Source organism: Ascidiella aspersa, chromosome 9 (genome assembly GCF_963924565.1).
Source record: "Ascidiella aspersa chromosome 9, kaAscAspe10.2, whole genome shotgun sequence".
Classification (NCBI taxonomy): domain Eukaryota; kingdom Metazoa; phylum Chordata; class Ascidiacea; order Phlebobranchia; family Ascidiidae; genus Ascidiella; species Ascidiella aspersa.
This window is the reverse complement of record NC_139455.1, coordinates 25,921,333-25,946,761: the sequence shown is the minus strand read 5'-3', so window position 1 is coordinate 25,946,761 and position 25,429 is coordinate 25,921,333. Positions and strand designations below refer to the sequence as shown.

At 34.4% G+C, this 25,429-nt stretch overlaps 2 protein-coding genes across 2 annotated transcripts; both read left to right on the top strand.

Annotated features, from left to right (window-relative positions):
• The first annotated feature begins 576 nt into the window (after window positions 1-576).
• Window positions 577-8,734, top strand: LOC146134671 (uncharacterized). The gene is made up of 13 exons (XM_083397875.1): window positions 577-607; window positions 1,379-1,383; window positions 1,797-2,057; window positions 2,449-2,639; window positions 3,084-3,207; window positions 3,749-3,986; window positions 4,509-4,631; window positions 5,004-5,194; window positions 5,786-6,013; window positions 6,447-6,605; window positions 7,056-7,173; window positions 7,525-7,682; window positions 8,381-8,734. Exons 1-13 carry the CDS (start codon window positions 577-579, stop codon window positions 8,732-8,734), a joined length of 2,181 nt encoding a protein of 726 aa, XP_083254001.1.
• Window positions 8,735-13,489: 4,755 nt separating this feature from the next.
• Window positions 13,490-17,802, top strand: LOC146134670 (U6 snRNA-associated Sm-like protein LSm2). The gene is made up of 3 exons (XM_083397136.1): window positions 13,490-13,619; window positions 15,732-15,890; window positions 17,161-17,802. Exons 1-3 carry the CDS (start codon window positions 13,617-13,619, stop codon window positions 17,284-17,286), a joined length of 288 nt encoding a protein of 95 aa, XP_083253262.1. The 5' UTR covers window positions 13,490-13,616; the 3' UTR covers window positions 17,287-17,802.
• Window positions 17,803-25,429: the final 7,627 nt, after the last annotated feature.

The window sequence follows — 25,429 nt, the reverse complement described above, 5'->3', positions numbered from 1 at the left end:
GCTGGGAAGTTTTTTTACCTCCACTTGTTAGCCCACTATTTTTAAATAAATAAATTTTGCATCGGCACCAATGCCATACTAGGTTCCGATACTATCACTTGGTATCGGGGAATGATCCGATCCGATATTATCGGACACATATAGCTGACATGCTTGTGTCATGTCGGTTTCCCTTCTGTATTATCGAAACTACAACTTTATATCGAAAAAACAGCATGGCATCATTAAACGTTATGGGACAATTGAACGAACTTGGTCTTCTGCATTTAGTAAATCTGTTTTTTAATTCAAATTTTAACTGGGTTTTATAAACTCTATATTTTATTAGCAAGATATATTTAAAGCCAGCATTTTTCACATTTGCAAGACAAAATGCCTGACAAGAATTTATTTACTAAAAATACAAGGAAATGGCAATCCTTATTCCAGCTTTTTCTATTACAATACATTTCAGAACGGAAATGTCAGATCCTCCTAGTCTAGCAAAGATGCATTCAATACCTTTGCATTGTTGACGTGTTTATGACGTCACACTTCACCGTTTGTTCAGCTGTTATCATTCAAATAAGGCCAGGCATGCCTAATCCACAATCAAACTGCGAAACAGGTGAGTTGTGCTATAATAGGAGCTCTTGGTTAACATATATTTATTATAGGTTTGCTGAGTGTTGAGGTAGTAAGCAAGGGTTAAATAATATTGTTATAATCAGTTTAATGACTTGTATAACTTAGTAATTCGCCGAGTAGTGTTATATTATATTATTTTCTGACCAGGTGTATCACAGTGGTTTTCAGCCCATGGGTCGCGACCAAAAGTTGTGTCGTCGTTTGGTGTGGTTGGGTCGTCAAGCAGTAGAACCATGGTTAGATTTATTGAGAAGATTTTCCCAAAATTCGAAAAATTTGCAGAAGCAATACGAACACAGCTCATATTAACTAAATTTTAATTCAATTATGCTAATTCTTATGCTTCTTTCACTAACAAAAAGTTCAGTAAAAAAGGTTCGCCAAAGCTTTGTTGTTATACTTACGCTAGGTAATTGGGTCGCCAGCAAAAAAAGGTTAAAAACACTGGTTTATTAAAATGCTTTCTTTATTGGCTGTTTGCTTACAACATAACATAATGCAACAAACTAAAATAGGGCCTTAGTCTTACAACGTTTTTTACATACTCAGTAAAACTATAAAAGACTCGTGTTAGTTACTTCTCGGGATCATTTTTTATAAGCAATTAACAATATTTTATAAGGATCGTAAGGAGGCTTGGTTTAACATGTTCCATCTACAATTCCCAGTTTTTAGGCATTAAGCGATTTAGCTGCAATGACGCTTCTTAGCAATTTGCTGTTGTTTATCTTTTTACTTGTTCTGCTTCTAGCTTCGGTAAGTTGTTGTAAACGTAAATATCAAGTCGTAAAAATCTGTTTAAAGTAAAACTTTTAGGCGCATAAACGGCGTAGACTTAATTATTACAATAAAGGACATATACATATTAAATCTCATCGGCCAAAATCCTAATTATCCATCAAAAATTAGCCTAGTATGTAAATTTACCTTATTGTAATAATTAAATGTACACCGTTTATGCGACGAATGCAACGAACAGTAAGTTAACATAAAATTTAAAAAGTTAGCCAACAAAAAGTAACTTAGTATGATTCAAATTATATCGCAAATTAATGTTTTTATTTTTTGAAACATTAAATTTATATTGGTGAACATTCTTGCTTTTTGACTGTAACAATTTACTAACAAATTTTATAATTACAAAAATAAGAAAGGTTTTTTTTTTCCAGCTCTCTGACGCCACCAAGTATGACATCCCCGCCCCGGATCTCCATGGCAACGAGATTTTCTACGTTGACGTCACAACCGGAAATGACGCGTGGGACGGTCGCTTTGTGACGTATCGCAAAAACAACAATGGCCCCTTCCGGTCGATAGAGGGCGCTGTTTCGTACATACGACGCCACCGTGCGGATAATCAGCGGACCGTGACGCTGTTTCTTCTGGAAGGCGATTACGTCATAGACGGAACAATCACAATTGACTCGCGGGTAATAATGGCTCTTTGTGTTGTTAAGGATTTCTTAAGATATTCACCCTTTTTGCAAAATATGTAAATGGAGAATATAAATAAAATATCAAACATGAGTTTTAAAATATGTGGTTGCAAATAACAGTTAAATTTAAGTACATATATATTAGTAATCAAGGTTAGACACTTTAAAACACCCAGATAATACTTCTGAATTGATTTATTTTAACATGTTAGTCAAAACCTTATTACCAAAATTTGGTGATTTAAACGTATTTTTGGGCCAACAGAAAATTTTATTTCAATCAATTTGTAGGATTTTTTTTCAAAAATTTTACGCTTTAAATCTTAATATATTGTTGTAAATTAAATAAACGTTGAAAGAAATTTTCCAACTTGCATATTTTTAGATCCCGAACCTTGAAATCGTCGGTTATCCCCCAAACACGCGCACCCCCAGAATAATGGGGGGGTACAAAGTTCCCGGGTCTTCATTCGAAGTTTATAAGAGCGTTGGTGATCTCGTGATCTACTCTGCACCAATCAGCGGCTCTTGTTCGAGTCACGTGTTTATCGGGGACAAGAGGTTGCTAAGAGCAAGGTGCGGTAGCAAATTTGATAAAGGTAGGATTGCAAACACGGCAATCACTAACAAACCGTCGATCAAAAAGCTGAAAATTTTATACCATTGCATTTGTAAACGTAGATTTTTAGAAAATTTGTTTTCCATAAAAATTTCTGACTATAACATAAAAAAAGGATTTTTAGCAAGTTAGAAAGCGCAATAACTTAACAATTCTCAACAAATAGATAAAATGAACATAAAAACAGTTACGCAATAAATTTTGGTGTGTTTATAAAATTTAATGAAATCCAACAATGTCACTAGTAGACAAATAATATGATAACTGTAAAGTTATATGTATTACAAATTTGTTTTAAAATAGGGTAGCCTAATTATATAAGCACGTATGCATTATACTTGTATTATAAAGAAAAAGCAAGTTACAAAGCTCTTATTATTTTACTTTGCTACTTTTTGTAGAAAACCGAACATCTTCGAATGGACGGGAAACGACTTGACTGGTTCTGGGCCTTACTTGTACATCAAGGGGTTGCTCCAGGAAACCCCCGACTGTAACATGAGGGGAAGCGGGGGCTTCAAGCAGGTGGGTTAGGGGTTTACCAAAAACAATGTTGCCCAACCAGTTTTTCCTTCATAAAAATTTGTTAAGCTGCCTTGTAATAATACCTGCATAAATTATCTAATATTCGAAGCATGATTAAGGACGACAAAAAGTTGTTTAATTTTGAGCTCGAAAAAAAAACGTTTGTCAGATTTGGAACGGTTATTATATATTTTTTACCAAAAATATATATAATTTCAACCCTGCGCCTTATGCATCTGATGTTCTACAACATCCAAACTTCTACCCCTGCAATTTCTACTTTTCAAGTCAACTTATTTACATTTATCTCTCCCTTTAACTGATACATTTTAAACTCTAATTTAAACTTTTCATCATATTTACTCATCTTTTTTACAGCGAAATTGCTTTGTAATTTCAAGTCAACTGTTACATACTTCGCCCTTCAACTGATGCATTTTTTAAACCCTAACATAAATATTTAAACCATATTCACCTGGTATTTCCGTCACAGTGGATTTAAAAGATTTCAAATTCACAACCACTCGTGTATTTCTTGCAGCGAAATTGCCCAGAAAAGAACAAGGAGGGTTTTGAGTTCCACGAGGGTGACATTGACCCCACCTGGGGCTCGCTACTTGGGGGTGAAGTTTTGGTGCTCAACGCTTGGACGGCGCAGAGGGGGTCGATCGCGGAGGTAGACGATGGAAAGGTGTTCTTCCGCCAACCTCTGCGGATTCCTATTGGTCAACATCCGAAGCCTTCGGGGTTTAGGGTGGTGCTGGAGAATGTGAAAGAAGGTAAGTTCTGGGATTAAAGTTGAAGTTCTTCTTGTATCAAATTGATATACCGTTATAATAGAAAAATCATTGGCCGATATTGTCTCAAACAAATACGTGAGCAATGTATAGATTAAACAGCAAATCTTGTTAATCTAGGATTATATTATGTATAGACCGCTGCTTTATTAAACAAGGTTAGCAACACATTTTAAGCCTAAACGAAATTGCCAATTGCGGCCAAGGCAGAACATAGGTATCTTTATTTTATTTTAGTTTTAAAATATTAAGATCTGATTGTAAACCAGTTAATTTTGAAGATATTTGGTAATTCTAGCCTTTATTTTTTCTGTTTTATTTTAATTACTTTATATTTTTTAATGTTTTTTTCGTGCTTTAAGCACAGTCTTTTGATAGATAATATATTGCCCCTCTATGTCAAAAAAAGCGTCATTTGTTTAATGTTTTCTCGCAAGGCTGTATTTAATGGTTTTCCCGAATGAAATATTTCGCATTAACCCAAACCTCATGTTTCACCCACAGTGCTTGATGCTGTCGGCGAGTTTTATTGCGATCCTGAAGAAAAACGACTTTACGTCATTCCGCCAGACGGCGCCCTGGAGCACGATGACGTGTTTGTCGCAAAAACCTCGGTTTTGTTTCGACGTGAGTGAATTAAAAATATATGAACAAAACGCTTTTAATGTACACTTTTAACATTAACGAAATGTAAATTACTCTATAACAAAGTTCTGGAATCAAAAAAAAAATCATATGTTTCCGAATTGGGCATTTAAAACAAATGTTTAAATTCTTTGTTAAACAGCTAACATTTTTTCATTAGTTTAAAAAGGAAAATAAACTTTCTAAGATGTTATATTCGCTACATTTATGTTCTTTTCATGTTAATGTAGAATTGTAAGTAGCGCTTTTTACAAATTCTTTGTAGAAACATTTGGCAAAAAACAACCAAATAACAAGTTTTGGCGTAAATTAGAAAACAATTTTTGTTTACCAAACAATGGTCCCATTGTTCAGTGCGCGAAGCTGCCAACGTCACGTTTTCCGACCTTGAGTTGACCTTCAGCCACGACTCGAACTTCGCTGGCTACAACACCAAACCTGGTGCAGTGCTGGTGGACAGGAGTGTAGGGGTGCGCTTCAACCGGTGTCAATTCACACACATCGGTTACACTGGACTCTTCGTCTATAACTCGGTCGGACTCGAGGTTTGTAAGAGAAACGAGTAAAATAGATAGATTTAAACATATCCGGAACAACGGTATATTATATACATTATACACACGCAAAAAATTGGAGTAAAAGAAGCATCTGTAGTTCCCAGGGTGCGGCGCAAGACTGCGAAGTCATCTAGTCAACTCACGCATTTTTTGTGTTAATATTATAACGAGTAATTCGTTTTTTTTTTATTTTACTCCTGTTGATCTGAGGTACGAGAACTTGCTGGTATCTTTAGGAGATTCGTGTTTAACTCGGTCGGCGGCAAAAAACGAGTATAAATTACGCACGTGACTCGTATCTTAAGCTCGCTAACTTTTATCTTTCAGCTAAAAATATGTGTTTTATACTTGGGCAAGATTTGATTTTCTTAAGTTTGCAAATAAGAGCAAACTCAAGTTGAAACAGAAAGCTTAAATAACTTTAAACATGTTTAGAAGCAGCTTATTTAGAGTTCTTCTTAAAATGCAAGGTCATGGCCTAACTTGAAGGTCAAACCTTTTCAGGTTCAAGGTGCTTAATTGACCGGCAAGGTCATGAAACTTTGCAAACCAACTAAAGGTTTAATTTGTGTTTTGAAGGTCACGAACTGCGTGTTCAAGGACATCGGTTACCATGGCATCAGCGTCGCGTACAACCACCAGCCCGATGACGTCATGGCAACTCGTGACGTCACAATCGATCATAACACGTTCAGGGGCTGCGGAGTTTCGAACATGTACCAACCCTGCTGTATCCTTGTCAAGGGAATCAGGAATATACACGTCACGAATAACGACGTCAGTCTGTCGTCATACGCGGCTATTAGAGTGAGTTTTTATTGCTTGTAATTTCGAGGAGTTAGCTTGTTGATTTTAGTTTGTAAAAGTTTACTCGAAACGTATTTAGGAAAATTTGTTGAAAGGATTTATAAATAAGCAATTATTTTTTCTAACTTTGTTGAGTTTTAGAAACCGCAAAACGTAACCCAAATTTTTCTTTTTTTATGTAAAGATTGTAAAGCCAGATTTAAATTAATAACTTATTTAAATATTATAAAAATTGGGTAAAAACCTGTTATTTTCAAAAAGCCCAGAATGTATTACATTCATTAGAACCTTATTTTAGCTCCAAATTGAACACAGTTTTTCTTTCAATATCTTTCAATTAACTCACCTCGAATTGTTTTTGCGTTATAAGTTTGTAAATCTTTTTTTTTTTTTTTGCTATTTAAGCTTACTTCAAACTTCTATCATTTTCCAGGTCGGTTGGCAGAAAGTGTTTACGCTTGATCACGTGACACCCGGCGAGCACGTGTTTTACGTCACACACAACCATATTTGGAATTATGGGAGGGGAATACTAAACGACTTTGCTGGAGTTTACCTTTCATCAAACATGAGAGACTGCGGGGAAAAACAGGTACCGTTTAAAATTTGTGAAAACAGGTACAGTTTAAAACACTATAAATTAGACACCGTTGAAAGATTTGTAAAAAGCGTACCGTTGAAAGATTTGTAACGGTTATTCGACAATATATTCGAAGGGTTTTGCATCCAAATATTTTTTGTTTGTGAGCGCCCAAATATATTATTTTCAAATTGTTGGAGTATTTTGAATAAAACCTCAAAAGTAACCGGCACCACAACGCGTCGGGCTAATATTATATTTACGGGGTATTTTGTGACAGTTCTAATCGTCAGGCCTGACGAATGAGTTTTTGACAAAAGTGAAAAAAAAATGAATGAATTTCACAATTGTTTCAGAACTCAGTATCACACATTTTAAACCAAATTTACGGCAACTGTATTGCACCGTCCCTTCTTAACGTAACTTTTGCCCCCCCCCCTAAAATCACTGTTTACCCCCCAGAACATGTCGATCTGTCACATCCACGCCCTCATCGAACACAACGTGATCCACGACTCCAAGTCTTATTTATACGGAGCGATGGGAATCTACGGAGATACAGCTGTGTCGTCACTGACAGGTAATTATGACGTCAAATCGAGTGTTTTCAAGCATTTTATTCTAACATTTGTTAATGAGGACTGGACCTAGGATTTTTGGCAACTTGAAATGTGTCGAAAGACCAAGGACCACGGTGGTAATGCGTCCGCGCGAAACGCAAAAATATGCGTTTATTATACTTTTTACTGGAATTATTGCTCATAATCAAACGAGTTTATCAATTTTGATAGCTTAACGTTTGACTTTTATGTCAATGACATGATTTGAAATTGACTGATCTCATAATGACTTAACTGGGACTTGACTTGATTTTTTTGCAAAAGACTTGACTTTGAGTTGAAAGATTTAAAACTGACTTGTTCCCCGTTAGTGCGTCGCAACTGGATGTACAAGTTGTCGGACACCGCCATCAACTTCCATTGTGGCCAGAAGAACCTCGCCCTCAACAACGTCATTAACCATGGAAGCCGGCACCGGGTCTTTGGGGCCTGTAACGGCGCCGTCGGGCCAGGGGGAATACCCAGACAGGTGAGGGGGTTGTATTCAAACGTTTGACCTCCCCCGTATTAAATTATGCGATGCCCAAACCAGAATTGGGCAACTAAGATGTTCTAATTGTCTTTCATAGAGTTTTTTTTATCAATAATGCCACCTTACCCAATGGCGTTTTTTAGCTTGTCTGTTAGAAAATTTTTAGCAAGCAGAAAAATTTTTAAGCACAAAAAGGATTAATCTTGTTATAGTATTTTTTTCATTCATATTCTTATTACCGCTAAAGATTGTTGCAGAGCAGTGTTTAAAAATCTTAAATGGGGCCGCACAACTATTTTAAGATGCGCAAGTTGGGCATTTCAATCAATGTGTTGCATTCACTTGCAGTTTTCAATGTGCTGCATTCACATGAAGTTTTGATGGAGAAATTTCAAAACGAATAAGAATATAACATCCAATTAATTTAGCTGCACATTTCGTTAACAAATGCGTACAGAAAATAAAAACTTAAAAATGTTTTGCTGTTTATTGTTAAACCTGTCCTAAAGGTGGCGAAACGTTTTAAAAAAATTTAAAGGAACAGCAGACTTTAATATTTTTGGAGCGCTGCGTTACACATCCCCTGCAAAGCCCAGTTATTACCTCGACTTTGCTTTGTGCAAGAGCTAACATTCCAAACTATAAGCTACTTCTTTTTCCTAATTTTTACAGTAACGTTTCTTTTCCTTCGCCAGGAGCTAACATTTCGATACAACGTGATCTACGTGAACCAGAGTAACCCCATGATGTACGGGAGGGGCGACACCTGGCGGAATGACGTGCCAGATGTCGACCACAACGATTATTATTTCGTCAACACCCCCCAAGCCAACATAGACCGGTTCTTCCCCAAGGGGATTTCCTTCCAGCAGTGGAGATCGGACACTGGGAACGATATATCGTCGATTATCGCCGATCCGATGTTCGTCGATATCGATAACGACGATTATCGGTTGCAAGAGAACTCCCCTGCCCTGGAGCTCGGGATTAAATCGGTCGATTTAGGTCACGTGATCACAAACAGCGGCGCTTGTCAAAATGAAGTTTGAGTGGAGGTTTTACAACAAATGTTCCCAAGTCAAACTTGTTTTCTTGTTGCGCCTTTGGAAAAGTTTGCTGAACTTGCCAAGAATTTTACACTAACGAAATGATTTGTTTGTAACAGGAAATCAAAAATATGTTCTATAGTTTTTTGAAACAATTAGTTTGTAAGCATTTTATTACTGCAATATACTAAGATGCAAAACGAAATTATTGTGGGACGTCCTTGGGAAACTGAAGCGGGGTACCAAACCGATGCTTTATTGTATGTTTTTCTATTTTGCCAAAATCTGTGAAGGCTACAATAAACGACACTTATCGACAAACTTGTGCTCTATGTGTGCAGCTTATTTATGGCGGTATATGCATTCTAGTTTGCAAGGTAAAAAACAATTAGAACCAAACCTTGTTAATGGTGAAAATGGCGGCCCAAATAGACGTAAAAAGCGACATGCTTTATTGTTCAAACGTTCCGGCAAATGCTCATGCCGTCATCAGTGATATGAAGGCCACATCAGTTACACTCGTTAATGGTGAAATGTCGCTTTTTACGTCTATTGGGGCCGTTATTTTCACCATTAAATTAACAGATCCGTATATAGTGTTCCAAACCCTTTTTAATTTTTAAAGTATCATTGTTTGCTAAAACATTTATGGAATCGACTGATTTTTAAAAAGTAACGCAAAATCCTCTGTGATCATCATATGCAGAACCAACCTATTAATAACACAATAATATGCATTTATTTGTTAAAAAGATATCCAACAATAAACTGATACAGTTTTCCATATGGCAATTTACCTGTCTAAATTAGCCCCTTAAAAAAGTCAATTAACTTTTTGAGCCACATTTGTCAACGAAGTTCACTTCGCGATGGTTCAAGTTATTCGCAGATTCCACGTTTCCAAAAAAAATAGTTGTAAATTACAAACGTTCAAGACTAAATTTCTAACCACCCATATCTATATTGAACACACAAACTGTGTGACTTATATTTTGTAAACATTGCGAATAAGAAACAAAATAATTTACAAATTTGTAAGAAACACTAACAATAAATAAAGACATAAGGTGAAATCTGAAATAAAATAATAAATAAATCCCGTTTAATTTTTTTTTACTAAACACGTGCGGTTAAGTTAGGTTACCAGCCTTAAGTTTAAGCGCGGCGCAAAATTCCAGCGTTGATTGCTTTCTGGACAGTTCTTGGAATGCGCGGCGAGTTGCTTAAAACACGAGTTTGACAGTTCCACGTGTTATTCGGCGACGGAACTGGAAGAAGAATGTTCGATGTTGGAATGGAGGAAGCAACTTTGTACGTTTTGTTTGGATGATCTCGTTTATACGCCACTGGGGCGTACAACTAGTATGAGGTGCTGTAACAACTAGTGGCTGTCACGCGCGTCAATCTCGACTGTGGAGTTTATAGGTTTTAGTTTTAACAACTTTTGACGCAGGGAAACCGCTTGGGTCAAAGCAAGATTCGGGCAGGGAACCTTGCTTGATCTTGGCGGTGCAACGTAGTTCTGGTGCCACGAGAAGGTTAGGGTGCGTTGTAGGTGTCCCATAGAAAAGGTCGTGGCACCATTTTGAATAAATAAGTTGCTTTTAGCTTCGCATATAAATAGTGGGATATACCGCCATTTATTTCCGTAGGATATAGTAAGTATGGCGGTTACAACTAAGTAAGGATTAGGGTTGGATTCCGACGGTTGTGTTCATGGGCTTGTCTTGTGTCCGTGTAACGCAAGTCAATACAAACCGGTATTGGCTCCAAACCTCGCGTAGGGCATAGGATCCCCCACCCCCTGGCTTTAGATTTTAAATGCAGTTAAATGCCCTGTGTGAATTTTTGGGTAAAAATAGGGATTTTAAGGAAAGAACGGTGCTGTGTGAAAATCTTTTATAGGGCTGCGAACTGGCACCGTTCTCTAAACCACGTTTAAAACAACAAATAAAGTTATGGTTTATGAAGTCTTCTTTTCTTTTTCCTGGAGCTATGACTGGTCCCCGTAGGAACTGGTTTTCAAGATAGTTGACGGGAGTAGCCCGATGTAATTATAAATGTTCTGTATCATAATCAGGCCTTGCCTTGCAGTTTTATTTCACACTCTTTAATTTTCCCTTCTGTCCCCGTGAATAGGCAGCAATAAAACTGCTGGGCAAGGCAACCGCTTGAAAACCAGTTAAATGTGAACGATTTAAATCTTTAAAAAAATGATGATAAAAGCGCGTTTTTCATAATATGAATCGATAATAATCTAAAATCCATTTAAACGAGAAGTCTTGCTGTCAAAAGCTTTTCGTCCGGTCATGAGCTCCATTTCTTTAGTTATAATTGCAGGCAGAACTTTAAAAATAGTTTGATCGACTCCACAGCTGACATTGACGTTGTTTTGTTGCGAACTTAAAATCAAATCTACCAACAAATAAACAATATTCTTTGATTTTCGCAACTGGCATATTCGCGTGACAGCCACGCCTTCTATTGTAGATGTTTTGCACTTTTTATTTTCAATCTGAAAGCAGGATAGTGTCAGGATTGGTTCAGAGCTTTTTCACGTAAAACTGCACTTTATTTAATTCACTTCTGCACTGCTCTGAACCATTAGTATCGGCAATCACGTGTTTATGTAATATGCATGTATATTTATAAATAAAAATGGAAAATAAAAAGCTATTCGAACTATAACCTCAATCGAACTCGCACTGAACGAAAATAACCCTTGGCTAGCAAATGAACCTTAACACTGCGAGGTTTCATTTCTACCCAGAAGTTATTTTCGTGAAGGGCAAATCCAATATAACCACGATGCGATGAGACGATGGAATTCTTCCCCGACGAAAGAACTGTGTGTTGTGTGTTTTTTATGTTTATGCACTTAGTAAGTCTGCGACATAACAACAAATAAACAAACCAAAATATCACAAACCCTAAAATGAAACATTTGAGGCAGTTTGCACTTTTTATAGTTGCCGATGGGGGGCAGGTTAAGACAGCAAACATTTCGGAGTTAACAATTTTTTTCCAGGTTTAATGCTTTTTTACAGGTCTAACAATTTTCTTTTCAGCTTTTAACAATATTTTTTACAGGTTTACTAATTTTTTTCTTCCAGGTACAATAATCCTTTTCCCTTCAAGAATGAACATGCGCTCTATGGTAAGTTAAAACCGGTAAGTTATGCATGGAACATGGAACACGGAACACAGGTAAGTTATGGTAAGTTGCCTTCGGAATTAGGGCTTAAGGAATAGGAATAGGGTTAGGGTTCAGGGTTAGGCTCAAAAAAACCCAAGGCCTGCAATATTTTCTGCCTCCACTAACCACTTTCTATTTTTTATGTACACACCGGCGGAGTTGATGACGTCACTCAATCGTCATCGTGGCGTCACCAATGAGGAGATACTTCCTTGCTACGACAATTGGTGTTCGTAGGCGGTCACCCATTGAAGTACTAACCAATCCGGAGGCACCGGCGGAGTTAATGACGTCACTTCATCTCGTTATCGTGACGTCATTTCAGGCTAGCTATCGCTATGTCAGCAATGATGAGATGCTTTCTTGCGCCACTACAATTGTGACGTGTCACCTCGCTTCATTGGAGTTGGACCTGCTCTCTACTCATCAAACATTTTTCTTCGGACATCGTCGTTTTTAATGCGTTTTTATTGTTAATTGTCGCCGTTTATTTATTCGTTGTATTTGTGCAAGTTTTTTATTGCAAGTTATTGCGCTTAATATGGAATACTTTTCAGAAAAAAAATATTGTGGTCTTTTGCAACTTAGATGAATATTTACGTTTTGCTTGTCATTAAGTTTATAAAAAAAATGAACCAGTTTTTCCCTATAATTAAGTTCATTTTTGCAGTAAATACTGCGTTTATTAACTCAATGGGATTTATTTGGTGCTGTAGAAATAACCGGGTTAATTTCGCTCCTCACTGAGTAACAACGGGAATAATGTGGTTTGTAGCAAAATATTGCTGTTTTTAGTAATCTGATTAAATCAGTGGTTAACCTTTTTCATATCAATTACCCTCTAATAAAAACAACAGCAGTATTTTTCTTAATTACGAAGAGATGGTATATCTACTTGCAGTATATGACGTCACAGTAAAGAATTAGAAGCAAATAACACATTGAGCAATTATAATAAGGAATTTGTCTTAATTTTGTCCTGTTTGCTAAAAATATTGTTCAGTTTAGATTTAAAGGTGGGATTTGGTTTATAAATGCATCAATAAATTTCACCCGTAGATTTTGGTCAAATTTTTCCAATTTTATTTTGGGTAAAATTTTTAATTTCCCCTTAAAACAAAACATCAATGTGGAATCCCCCCTGGATTACAGCCTCTGCCATAAAAATTATGTTGGTTGCGCCTCTAGTAGGTAAACAAATTTTGCAGTTTGGCCGTTAGGTATCAGTACAGAGTTTTACACAAACTGGTTAAGTAAGGCAAAATAAAGGATTCATGTGATATTTTTAGAAAATTCTATAGGTTTTACACTTACCAAACGGTTAACAGTTTGTTAGTGTCCAAATATTTTGCTTTAATAATGTTATGCTGGAGAATCATTTTTTACAATCTAATTCATTCATGGATGAGATCAAAATAAGATTACAAAAAAATATTAATATTATATTCAATAACAATCAAAACGAAATAATATAGAACAGAAATGTATGATTATTAAAAATTATTTTTAATTTTGTAATCCATATGTTTTAAAATCTAATCTTTTGTAATTGTAAATAGCGTATTTAGTAACTTTATGTTTCCAGTATCCATTTTATTTGGCGCTGAAAACGAAAATTATTGAAGCAAAACGTTTTGTTGAAGGCTGAAGAAATTCTGAAGAACGGAGTAAAATTGGAATAATTCAACTATGGTAAGCAAAAGTGTTTGTTTTTATAAAAACAACTTACTGACATCATGTAGTTTCATAATAGGATTTGAAATAGTTCCGATTTTGCTATTAAAGCCATGTCGGAGTGTTTTTTATTGAAATAGTTTGAAGCAAATCTTCGTTTTGTGGCAGATGCTCACGCGAGATTTTTAGGCGATTTTAAGTGAAAAACTAAATAAGTGAATTATACATTAAAATTAGAAAAAGAAGCTAATTTGTGGTAGGATACAAACATGGTTGACCCATGCACACCTAAAAAATTGGGCGCTGGTCTAGTGTAGAGTAGGTATTGTTATTTGTTGGTATTATTCAAACTTAATGTTTTACAACAAACTTATTGACGTGGCCAAACCGCAGACAGTCACCATTAAACATTTGATCGTGTCTATAAACAAGTAACACGGAGACGTTACCCGTTAACACGCCTCTGCTAAATGCCTTTATGGCCAGGCGATGTGTACAAAAGCTGTTGGCATTAAGCCAATCGAGGCTAACGAAACTAATCAACTGATATAATGTAACGGACAGAAGTTATTATGCTGGACCGTTATTACTGTGCATGGACCTTAAGCTATTCCTGTAAGTTGATTGCCGTTCTGATGTTCTCAATAAACTCAGATCCGTTTAATACCTTGCTGTGGCTAAACTGTTAGAACACGCAGCCTTCAAGTCAACTCAATAAAATATGCCGGTTTCAATCTAGCATAAACTAGCATCAGTCTTCAAACTAATTCAGTTTAGCCCTGGACTAGAACCACATTTTCGTCCAGGGGTTTATATTGCTAACAATATTTGAGTTCGGGTGAGAGTTAGCATTATTATTATACTTTTTTCTTTCTTGCAATTTCAAAATTGACGACTCATTTCATCATTGCAAAAGAAAATGTGGTAGGATTCTAGACCAGCGCCAAAAATTTGGCACTGAACACCATAGACCACCGCTGCCCTGCATAAAGGCCATTAAATGTATATTTTGTTTTATAAAAGACGTAACTATTAGCATAAAGATTATGCCGTCTAAAGTTGTGTGGCTCTCCTAAAGTTATTGCTGTCATGCCAATATCTGCTTTAATGCCCTTGAACAACTTCCAACTTCCATATATAGTTTGAGTTGTGATAGGATTCAAATCTTGGGCGTTCATAAAACACTAATTGCAATGTGAATTTGTTTCATTGAATGACTGTTCTGAGTAAGTGTTGATCTAAATGTGTGATATTGAAAACCACCTTGGGACCTTGCAAAAAAAATGTCGACCTTAAACCCTGATGGGTAATAGCAGAATTGTCGGCGCTGGTCTAGAATCCTACCTCAATTATTAAATCAACGCACAATATTTGGCTTAGGGTGTGGGTTGGTGTTTGAGTGAGGGTGGGTCAAGTATTATTATATTACTTATTGGATAATAATACTTGACCTAACCTAACCCAAATAATGTAGGTTGTTGTAGGATTCTAGACCAGCGCCAAATTGTCCAGCAATGCTAGTAATTTAGGCCAAACATTTTATAAAGACTTACATTTAGATCTACTGACGATGCCTTTGACGGCGAAATATATATATAACTTTTAACATCTATAAAATTATCTGACGTTAATTAATAGCTTTGCTACGCTATTCTGTTGTCTGCTGATCTAAGTGAATTATCATAAAAAGTTGTGACCCAGTGCATTAAAGGTTAAAGTGCACCCCCCAAAAAACATGCACTGCAGGTTTTTTAACATTGCTTGTATTTACAAACCTGAAATGGGTTTTCTATTTTTTGAACTGAAGATAGTGTATGTTGTATAAACTGTAGGCTCATGCCATGAGCACCATGACAGATAAGTGCAGTGGTTCTCAACCAGGTTGCCGAAAGGTATTTGAGAAGCTGATTTTTGCTCAATTGGTTAGCTTCTTGATACAACTATTTGTGTACGAGTTCCATTTATAGTGACATTTCAATTAATTATTTTTTTTTATTATTTTTTTTTTTCATTTTAAATAATTATTTTTGATAGGTGTTGTTAGCCATAAAAGGTTGAGAGTCACTGCAGAAGTGTATGATCAATGTTTTAACCATTTGTTTTAATTTGCTTTTGTTATCTTTCTTTCAGTTATTCTATTCCTTCTTCAAATCGTTGGTCGGTAAAGACGTCGTTGTTGAACTAAAGAATGACCTCAGTGTTTGTGGAACTCTCCACTCGGTCGATCAGTACCTCAACATTAAGCTACAAGACATAAGCGTTACCGATCCAGAGAAATACCCACACATGGTTCGTAGTCTTTAGTATTATAGAAATGATTTTCTTTGTGCTTTTTTTGTTATCTAAAACAAATTAATTTGGTTTACCTGTGTAAAAAAATGAATTTTTAACTATTTTATTTCATTTTGCTTTTATTCTTACCGCCACTAAATAGTAATTGTTTTATAAAAGTGTTTTTCAATTTTTGCGGTGGCTCAAATACTGGGCTAAGTATAACAACGAAACTTGGACAAACCAATTATCTAACCTAACTTTTTGTAAGTTTAAAGCGAACAAAACACAAATTAAACAATGGCTTTGCATTTGTCATTTGCATTTAAAAGTTGAACACATTAATTACAATTTCAACTTTTTGTGGTAACAAAAATATTAATTCTAAGTACAACAGCGAACCTAATGTTCTTTACTGAACTTTATTGCTTAGGTAATTTTGTCAAATTTTTGGAGAAATGTTGGGCAGATTCACTTTTAAAAAATCTAACCATGAAAACTACTGCATTCGGCAACCTTAGGGGTTTGGGTTTTTTTTGTTTGGTCGACTGTAAACGCTAGATAGTTTTCTCTTTCGCATTTCGTTATTCGTTCGGGTTAGCTGATTAGCAAGTGTGTGTTCGACAATCAGCAACAATAAATCAAGTGGTCGTCGAGTTAGATGGTGCTGATGTTTCTCGCTGTTTGCTGTCCGCGTTAATATCAAATGTCGGTGTGAGACAGGGGTCGGCAACCTACGGCCTGCGGGCCGGATCCGGGCTATTAGGTATTAGTCCTATCTTTGCCATATTCCCAACTGTTTTTCATTCCGAAGTTGCTGTTGTTCTTATCTTGGTCGCAAGGCTAGAGTTCCTTTAAAGATATGCAACTATAAAGCCTATATAACAAAAAATTGCAAGCAATTTAAGAGTAATAAAATTTTTCGCCCTCGCTTTTTTTAATTGTCTTTAGGTACACCACCAATTAAAAAAGGTTAAGAAACACTGGCCTAAAGTGGACAAATCGCAATGAAGACCATGGCAACAATATGTTGACATTAGAAAAATATAAGCCATGTCTTTCTATTACGCTATTTTTTTCAATTTTTTGAAAAATCTTGTTAAATCTTAAAAAAAAAAAAAAAAAGCACTGCAGTTAGTGACCAAATCAAACGAAAACCCATGGGTTGATAAAAACTGATGTACACAAATAATAAAAAGCAAGGCAATCATTTTAACTTGCATCACAGCAAAGACACTTGTATGTTTAATTCCTAATAACACTTCTACTAAAATTTATTGTTTTTCAGCTGTCAGTAAAAAACTGTTTCATCCGTGGTTCTGTGGTTCGGTACGTTCAACTTCCAGCCGATGAAGTCGACACGACTTTGTTGCAAGACGCTGCGCGCAAGGAGGCAGCACAGAGCAAACAATGAACATCGAGTGACGTTTAGCGCAATTTAATCCACAGGCTCATCGGCTTCAGGCTATGGATGGGACTCGATGGACATTTTTTTATTCGTTTTATATTTTATTTCTTTTCGAAACACAATACATTGGTTTCAAAAGAATTGAAAGAAATCTCCAGAACCTTTGATGAAATTGGCTTGTCAAAGTTTAGGTGTTTATTATTTTACTGGAATTAATTAGCTTTGTTTTTTACTGCAGTTTCAACTCATTTATGTTTACTCATTTAGTCAGATGTGGTTTTGGAAGAATGCTGATTATTTTGTTGATTATTTCAACTTTGTTCGTTTAAAACTTAATTAACATCTAACTTTACACTTTATGCTTATAATACTTTTGGTTTTAAATATCCATCCAGGACTTAAATATATTTAGTTTTAAATTCAATCCTTTCGGACTGATTTATTTTAGTCTGTTATTTTTAAAGTTTCTGGGAAAAAGTTCATTTTTTTCTATTCGCCAAGATTCGCATTTTGTGATCTGATCTGTCAAATTAAATTTCTTTTTTTCTTTTGGTTGGTTGTGTTGTGTTCTACACTAACAGCTAAAATAAGCTAGCAATTCAGGTCAGACACATTAACCAGATCTTAAAAAGATATATATATATTTCGCCAACTAAGGCATCGTCAGTATATCTTAATTCGAATGAATGTTTCATCTTTTTAAGATCTGGTTAATGTGTCTGACCTGAATTGCTAGCTTTGCTAGATTATTTTGCTGTTACTGATCAGGAATTAAGGTCGACATTTATCTTGCAAGGGTCAAGGTGATTTCTATTATTCACATATTCAGTGCAACAGTGTTCTACACTATTACTTAGTATATAGGCAGGAACTAAAGAAATCTCCTATGTTAAAAGTCCTAGTTGTCTTTATTAAAATATTGCCTTCGTTTATTTGAAGCAGCGTAGTTTAATTGCAAGTCTCATTAAACTAATTTGCCTCGACCAATCAACCTCACTATTATTTCAAGGTATTTGCTGTAGTCTGATTACAAATCCACACAGTTTTTGTTGGCTGGTGTTGAGCTGGCCAGCCAGAAGCCGGCAAGCAACAGAACCGCTTACTGTATTAACTGGTCAAGACTGGCGACCAACTGGTTTATCGAAAGGCCGACACATAAACATATTTACACTTCGCATGACGGAAACAGGTCACGTGTCATGGCACGAAAAACCTTTTTTAGGGCAGCGGAAATATGTGTCATCACATAACGGCGTGTTAACGGTAAATTTCCATTACGTCATAGCGATAAAATACAGGTTTTATGTGAAAACAAACGTGGTAAAAATATGCAATACGATCAATTCAAAATTATCCACTAATTATTACTTATGACGCGAGAAAGCCTAGGTTCGGCAAAAAACTTCATATTTTCCCTAAACTGGTTTAATTTACAATTTGGTGCAATTAAATGAAAAAACGGATTTTGATAAAAAATGAAAATTTGGCAAGGCTATATAGCCTTGATGTTTTTTCGATTTTTGACAATTTTTAAAAGATCCAATTTTTGTGGGGAATTCACCGGATTTTTCATCATAAACCTGTGAGAACCGCCCTAAACTGGTTTAATCTACAATTTGGTGCAATTAAATGAAAAAACGGATTTTGATAAAAAATGAAAATTTGGCAAGGTTTTATAGCCTTGATGTTTTTTCGATTTTTGACAATTTTTGAAAGATCCAATTTTTGTGGGGAATTTACCGGAATTTGCATCATAAACCTGTTAGAGCCGCCCTAAACTGGTTTAATCTACAATTGGTGCAATTGTAAACAAAAAAATTTTTGATAAAAAATGAAAATTTGGCAAGGCTATAGCCTTGATGTTTTTTCGATTTTTGACAAATTTTAAGAAATCCAATTTTTGTGGGGAATTCACCGGATTTTTCATCATAAACCTGTTAGAACCGCCCTAAACTGGTTTAATCTACAATTTGGTGCAATTATAAACAAAAAAATTTTGATAAAAAATGAAAATTTGGCAAGGCTATAGCCTTGATGTTTTTTCGATTTTTGACAATTTTTGAAAGATCCAATTTTTGTGGGGAATTCACCGGATTTTTCATCATAAACCTGTGAGAACCGCCCTAAACTGGTTTAATCTACAATTTGGTGCAATTAAATGAAAAAACGGATTTTGATAAAAAATGAAAATTTGGCAAGGCTGTATGATGTTTTTTCGATTTTTGACAAATTTTAAGAAATCCAATTTTCATGGGGAATTCACCGGATTTTTCATCATAAACCTGTTAGAACCGCCCTAAACTGGTTTAATCTACAATTTGGTGCAATTAAATGAAAAAACGGATTTTGACAAAAAATGAAAATTTGGCAAGGCTTATCGCCTTGATGTTTTTTCGATTTTTGACAAATTTTAAGAAATCCAATTTTTGTGGGGAATTCACCGGATTTTTCATCATAAACCTGTTAGAACCGCCCTAAACTGGTTTAATCTACAATTTGGTGCAATTATAAACAAAAAAAATTTTGATAATAAATGAAAGTTTGGCAAGGCTTATATTATAGCCTTGATGTTTTTTCGATTTTTGACAATTTTTGAAAGATCCAATTTTTGTGGGGATTCCACCGGATTTTTCATCATAAACCTGTTAGAACCGCCCTAAACTGGTTTAATCTACAATTTGGTGCAACTAAATGAAAAAAAGGATTTTGATAAAAATAAAAATTTGGCAAGGCTATAATAGCCTTGATGTTTTTTCGATTTTTGACAATTTTTGAAAGATCCAATTTTTGTAGGGAATTCACCGGATTTTTCATCATAAACCTGTTAGAACCGCCCTAAACTGGTTTAATCTACAATTTGGTGCAATTATATACAAAAAAAAATTTTGATAAAAAATAAAAATTTGGCAAGGCTATACCCTTGATGTTTTTTCGATTTTTGACAATTTTTGAAAGATCCAATTTTTGTGGGGAATTCACCGGATTTTTCATCATCAACCTGTTAGAACCGCCCTAAACTGGTTTGATCTACAATTTGGTGCAATTAAATGAAAAAACGGATTTTGATAAAAAATGAAAATTTGGCAAGGCTATTTGTGTGGAATTCACCGGATTTTTCATCATAAACCTGTTAGAACCGCCCTAAACTGGATTAATCTTCAATTTGGTGCAATTATAAACAAAAAAAGTTTTGATAAAAAATGAAAATTTGGCAAGGCTATAGCCTTGATGTTTTTTCGATTTTTGACAATTTTTGAAAGATCCAATTTTTGCGGGGATTTCACCGGATATTTTATCATAAACCTGTAAGAACCGCCCTAAACTGGTTTAATCTAAAATGTGGTGCAATTATAAACAAAAAAATTTTTTGATAAAAAATGAAAATTTGGCAAGGCTATAGCCTTGATGTTTTTTCGATTTTTGACAATTTTTGAAAGATCCAATTTTTGTGGGGAATTCACCGGATTTTTCATCATAAACCTGTTAGAACCGCCCTAAACTGGTTTAATCTTCAATTTGGTGCAATTATAAACAAAAAAAATTTTTGATAAAAAATGAAAATTTGGCAAGGCTATAGCCTTGATGTTTTTTCGATTTTTGACAATTTTTGAAAGATCAAATTTTTGTGGGGAATTCACCGGATTTTTCATCATAAACCTGTTAGAACCGCCCTAAACTGGATTAATCTTCAATTTGGTGCAATTATAAACAAAAAAAGTTTTGATAAAAAATGAAAATTTGGCAAGGCTATAGCCTTGATGTTTTTTCGATTTTTGACAATTTTTGAAAGATCCAATTTTTGCGGGGATTTCACCGGATATTTTATCATAAACCTGTAAGAACCGCCCTAAACTGGTTTAATCTAAAATGTGGTGCAATTATAAACAAAAAAATTTTTTGATAAAAAATGAAAATTTGGCAAGGCTATACCCTTGATGTTTTTTCTATTTTTGACAAATTTTAAGAAATCCAATTTTTGTGTGGAATTCACCGGATTTTTCATCATAAACCTGTTAGAACCGCCCTAAACTGGTTTAATCTTCAATTTGGTGCAATTATAAACAAAAAAATTTTTGATAAAAAATGAAAATTTGGCAAGGCTATAGCCTTGATGTTTTTTCGATTTTTGACAATTTTTGAAAGATCCAATTTTTGTGGGGAATTCACCGGATTTTTCATCATAAACCTGTTAGAACCGCCCTAAACTGGTTTAATCTACAATTTGGTGCAATTAAATGAAAAAACGGATTTTGATAAAAAATGAAAATTTGGCAAGGCTATTTGTGTGGAATTCACCGGATTTTTCATCATAAACCTGTTGGAACCGCCCTAAACTGGTTTAATCTACAATTTGGTGCAATTATAAACAAAAAAATTTTTGATAAAAAATGAAAATTTGCCAAGGCTATAGCCTTGATGTTTTTTCGATTTTTGACAATTTTTGAAAGATCCAATTTTTGTGGGGAATTCACCGGATTTTTCATCATAAACCTGTGAGAACCGCCCTAAACTGGTTTAATCTACAATTTGGTGCAATTAAATGAAAAAACGGATTTTGATAAAAAATGAAAATTTGGCAAGGCTATAGCCTTGATGTTTTTTCGATTTTTGACAATTTTTGAAAGATCCAAATTTTGTGGGGAATTCATCATAAACTTGTTAGAACCGCCCTAAACTGGTTTAATCTACAATTTGGTGCAATTAAATGAAAAAACGGATTTTGATAAAAAATGAAAATTTGGCAAGGCTATAGCCTTGATGTTTTTTCGATTTTTGACAATTTTTGAAAGATCCAATTTTTGTGGGGATTTCACCGGATTTTTTATCATAAACCTGTTAGAACCGCACTAAACTGGTTTAATCTACAATGTGGTGCAATTATAAACAAAAAAAATTTTTGATAAAAAATGAAAATTTGGCAAGGCTATAGCCTTGATGTTTTTTCGATTTTTGACAATTTTTGAAAGATCCAATTTTTGTGGGGAATTCACCGGATTTTTCATCATAAACCTGTTAGAACCGCCCTAAACTGGTTTAATCTACAATTTGGTGCAATTAAATGAAAAAACGGATTTTGATAAAAAATGAAAATTTGGCAAGGCTATAGCCTTGATGTTTTTTCGATTTTTGACAATTTTTGAAAGATCCAAATTGTGTGGGGAATTCATCATAAACTTGTTAGAACCGCCCTAAACTGGTTTAATCTACAATTTGGTGCAATTAAATGAAAAAACGGATTTTGATAAAAAATGAAAATTTGGCAAGGCTATAGCCTTGATGTTTTTTCGATTTTTGACAAATTTTAAGAAATCCAATTTTTGTGGGGAATTCACCGGATTTTTCATCATAAACCTGTTAGAACCGCCCTAAACTGATTAAACTTCAATTTGGTGCAATTATAAACAAAAAAATTTTTGATAAAAAATGAAAATTTGGCAAGGCTATAGCCTTGATGTTTTTTCGATTTTTGACAAATTTTAAGAAATCCAATTTTTGTGGGGAATTCACCGGATTTTTCATCATAAACCTGTTAGAACCGCCCTAAACTGGTTTAATCTTCAATTTGGTGCAATTATAAACAAAAAAAATTTTTGATAAAAAATGAAAATTTGGCAAGGCTATATAGCCTTGATGTTTTTTCGATTTTTGACAATTTTTGAAAGATCCAATTTTTGTGGGGAATTCACCGGATTTTTCATCATAAACCTGTTAGAACCGCCCTAAACTGGTTTAATCTACAATTTGGTGCAATTATATACAAAAAAAATTTTGATAAAAAATGAAAATTTGGCAAGGCTATACCCTTGATGTTTTTTCTATTTTTGACAAATTTTAAGAAATCCAATTTTTGTGTGGAATTCACCGGATTTTTCATCATAAACCTGTTAGAACCGCCCTAAACTGGTTTAATCTTCAATTTGGTGCAATTATAAACAAAAAAATTTTTGATAAAAAATGAAAATTTGGCAAGGCTATAGCCTTGATGTTTTTTCGATTTTTGACAATTTTTGAAAGATCCAATTTTTGTGGGGAATTCACCGGATTTTTCATCATAAACCTGTGAGAACCGCCCTAAACTGGTTTAATCTACAATTTGGTGCAATTAAATGAAAAAACGGATTTTGATAAAAAATGAAAATTTGGCAAGGCTATAGCCTTGATGTTTTTTCGATTTTTGACAATTTTTGAAAGATCCAAATTTTGTGGGGAATTCATCATAAACTTGTTAGAACCGCCTTAAACTGGTTTAATCTACAATTTGGTGCAATTAAATGAAAAAACGGATTTTGATAAAAAATGAAAATTTGGCAAGGCTATAGCCTTGATGTTTTTTCGATTTTTGACAATTTTTGAAAGATCCAATTTTTGTGGGGATTTCACCGGATTTTTTATCATAAACCTGTTAGAACCTCCCTAAACTGGTTTAATCTACAATTTGGTGCAATTATAAACAAAAAAAATTTTTGATAAAAAATGAAAATTTGGCAAGGCTATAGCTATAGCCTTGATGTTTTTTCGATTTTTGACAATTTTTGAAAGATCCAATTTTTGTGGGGAATTCACCGGATTTTTCATCATAAACCTGTGAGAACCACCCTAAACTGGTTTAATCTACAATTTGGTGCAATTAAATGAAAAAACGGATTTTGATAAAAAATGAAAATTTGGCAAGGCTTATAGCCTTGATGTTTTTTCGATTTTTGACAATTTTTGAAAGATCCAATTTTTGTGGGGAATTCACCGGATTTTTCATCATAAACCTGTTAGAACCGCCCAAAACTGGTTTAATCTACAATTTGGTGCAATTAAATGAAAAAACGGATTTTGATAAAAAATGAAAATTTGGCAAGGCTATAGCCTTGATGTTTTTTCGATTTTTGACAATTTTTGAAAGATCCAATTTTTGTGGGGATTTCACCGGATTTTTTATCATAAACCTGTTAGAACCGCCCTAAACTGGTTTAATCTACAATGTGGTGCAATTATAAACAAAAAAATTTTTGATAAAAAATGAAAATTTGGCAAGGCTATAGCCTTGATGTTTTTTCGATTTTTGACAATTTTTGAAAGATCCAATTTTTGTGGGGAATTCACCGGATTTTTCATCATAAACCTGTTAGAACCGCCCTAAACTGGTTTAATCTTCAATTTGGTGCAATTATAAATAAAAAAATTTTTGATAAAAAATGAAAATTTGGCAAGGCTATAGCCTTGATGTTTTTTCGATTTTTGACAATTTTTGAAAGATCCAATTTTTGTGGGGAATTCACCGGATTTTTCATCATAAACCTGTTAGAACCGCCCTAAACTGGTTTAATCTACAATTTGGTGCAATTAAATGAAAAAACGGATTTTGATAAAAAATGAAAATTTGGCAAGGCTATTTGTGGGGAATTGACCGGATTTTTCATCACAAACCTGTGAGAACCGCCCTAAACTGGTTTAATCTTCAGTTTGGTGCAATTATAAATAAAAAAATTTTTGATAAAAAATGAAAATTTGGCAAGGCTATAGCCTTGATGTTTTTTCGATTTTTGACAATTTTTGAAAGATCCAAATTTTGTGGGGAATTCACCGGATTTTTCATCATAAACCTGTAAGAACCGCCCTAAACTGGTTTAATCTACAATTTGGTGCAATTAAATGAAAAACGGATTTTGATAAAAAATGAAAATTTGGCAAGGCTATACCCTTGATGTTTTTTCTATTTTTGACAAATTTTAAGAAATCCAATTTTTGTGTGGAATTCACCGGATTTTTCATCATAAACCTGTTAGAACCGCCCTAAACTGGTTTAATCTTCAATTTGGTGCAATTATAAACAAAAAAATTTTTGATAAAAAATGAAAATTTGGCAAGGCTATTTGTGGGGAATTCACCGGATTTTTCATCATAAACCTGTGAGAACCGCCCTAAACTGGTTTAATCTTCAATTTGGTGCAATTAAATGAAAAAACGGATTTGATAACAAATGAAAATTCGGCAAGGTTATAGCCTTTATGTTTTTTCGATTTTTGACAATTTTTGAAAGATCCAATTTTTGTGGGGAATTCACCGGATTTTTCATCATAAACCTGTTAGAACCGCCCTAAACTGGTTTAATCTTCAATTTGGTGCAATTATAAACAAAAAAAATTTTTGATAAAAA

Excerpts from the sequence above, each read along its gene's own strand:
- LOC146134670 (XM_083397136.1), top strand. Across the intron at positions 15,891-17,160 it reads CAGAGAAATACCCACACATG|CTGTCAGTAAAAAACTGTTT; the intron begins GTTCGTAGTCTT and ends ATTGTTTTTCAG.
- LOC146134671 (XM_083397875.1), top strand. The coding sequence starts at position 577 with ATGCCTAATCCACAATCAAACTGCGAAACAG. Across the intron at positions 2,058-2,448 it reads CAATCACAATTGACTCGCGG|ATCCCGAACCTTGAAATCGT; the intron begins GTAATAATGGCT and ends GCATATTTTTAG. Across the intron at positions 2,640-3,083 it reads AAGAGGTTGCTAAGAGCAAG|AAAACCGAACATCTTCGAAT; the intron begins GTGCGGTAGCAA and ends TACTTTTTGTAG.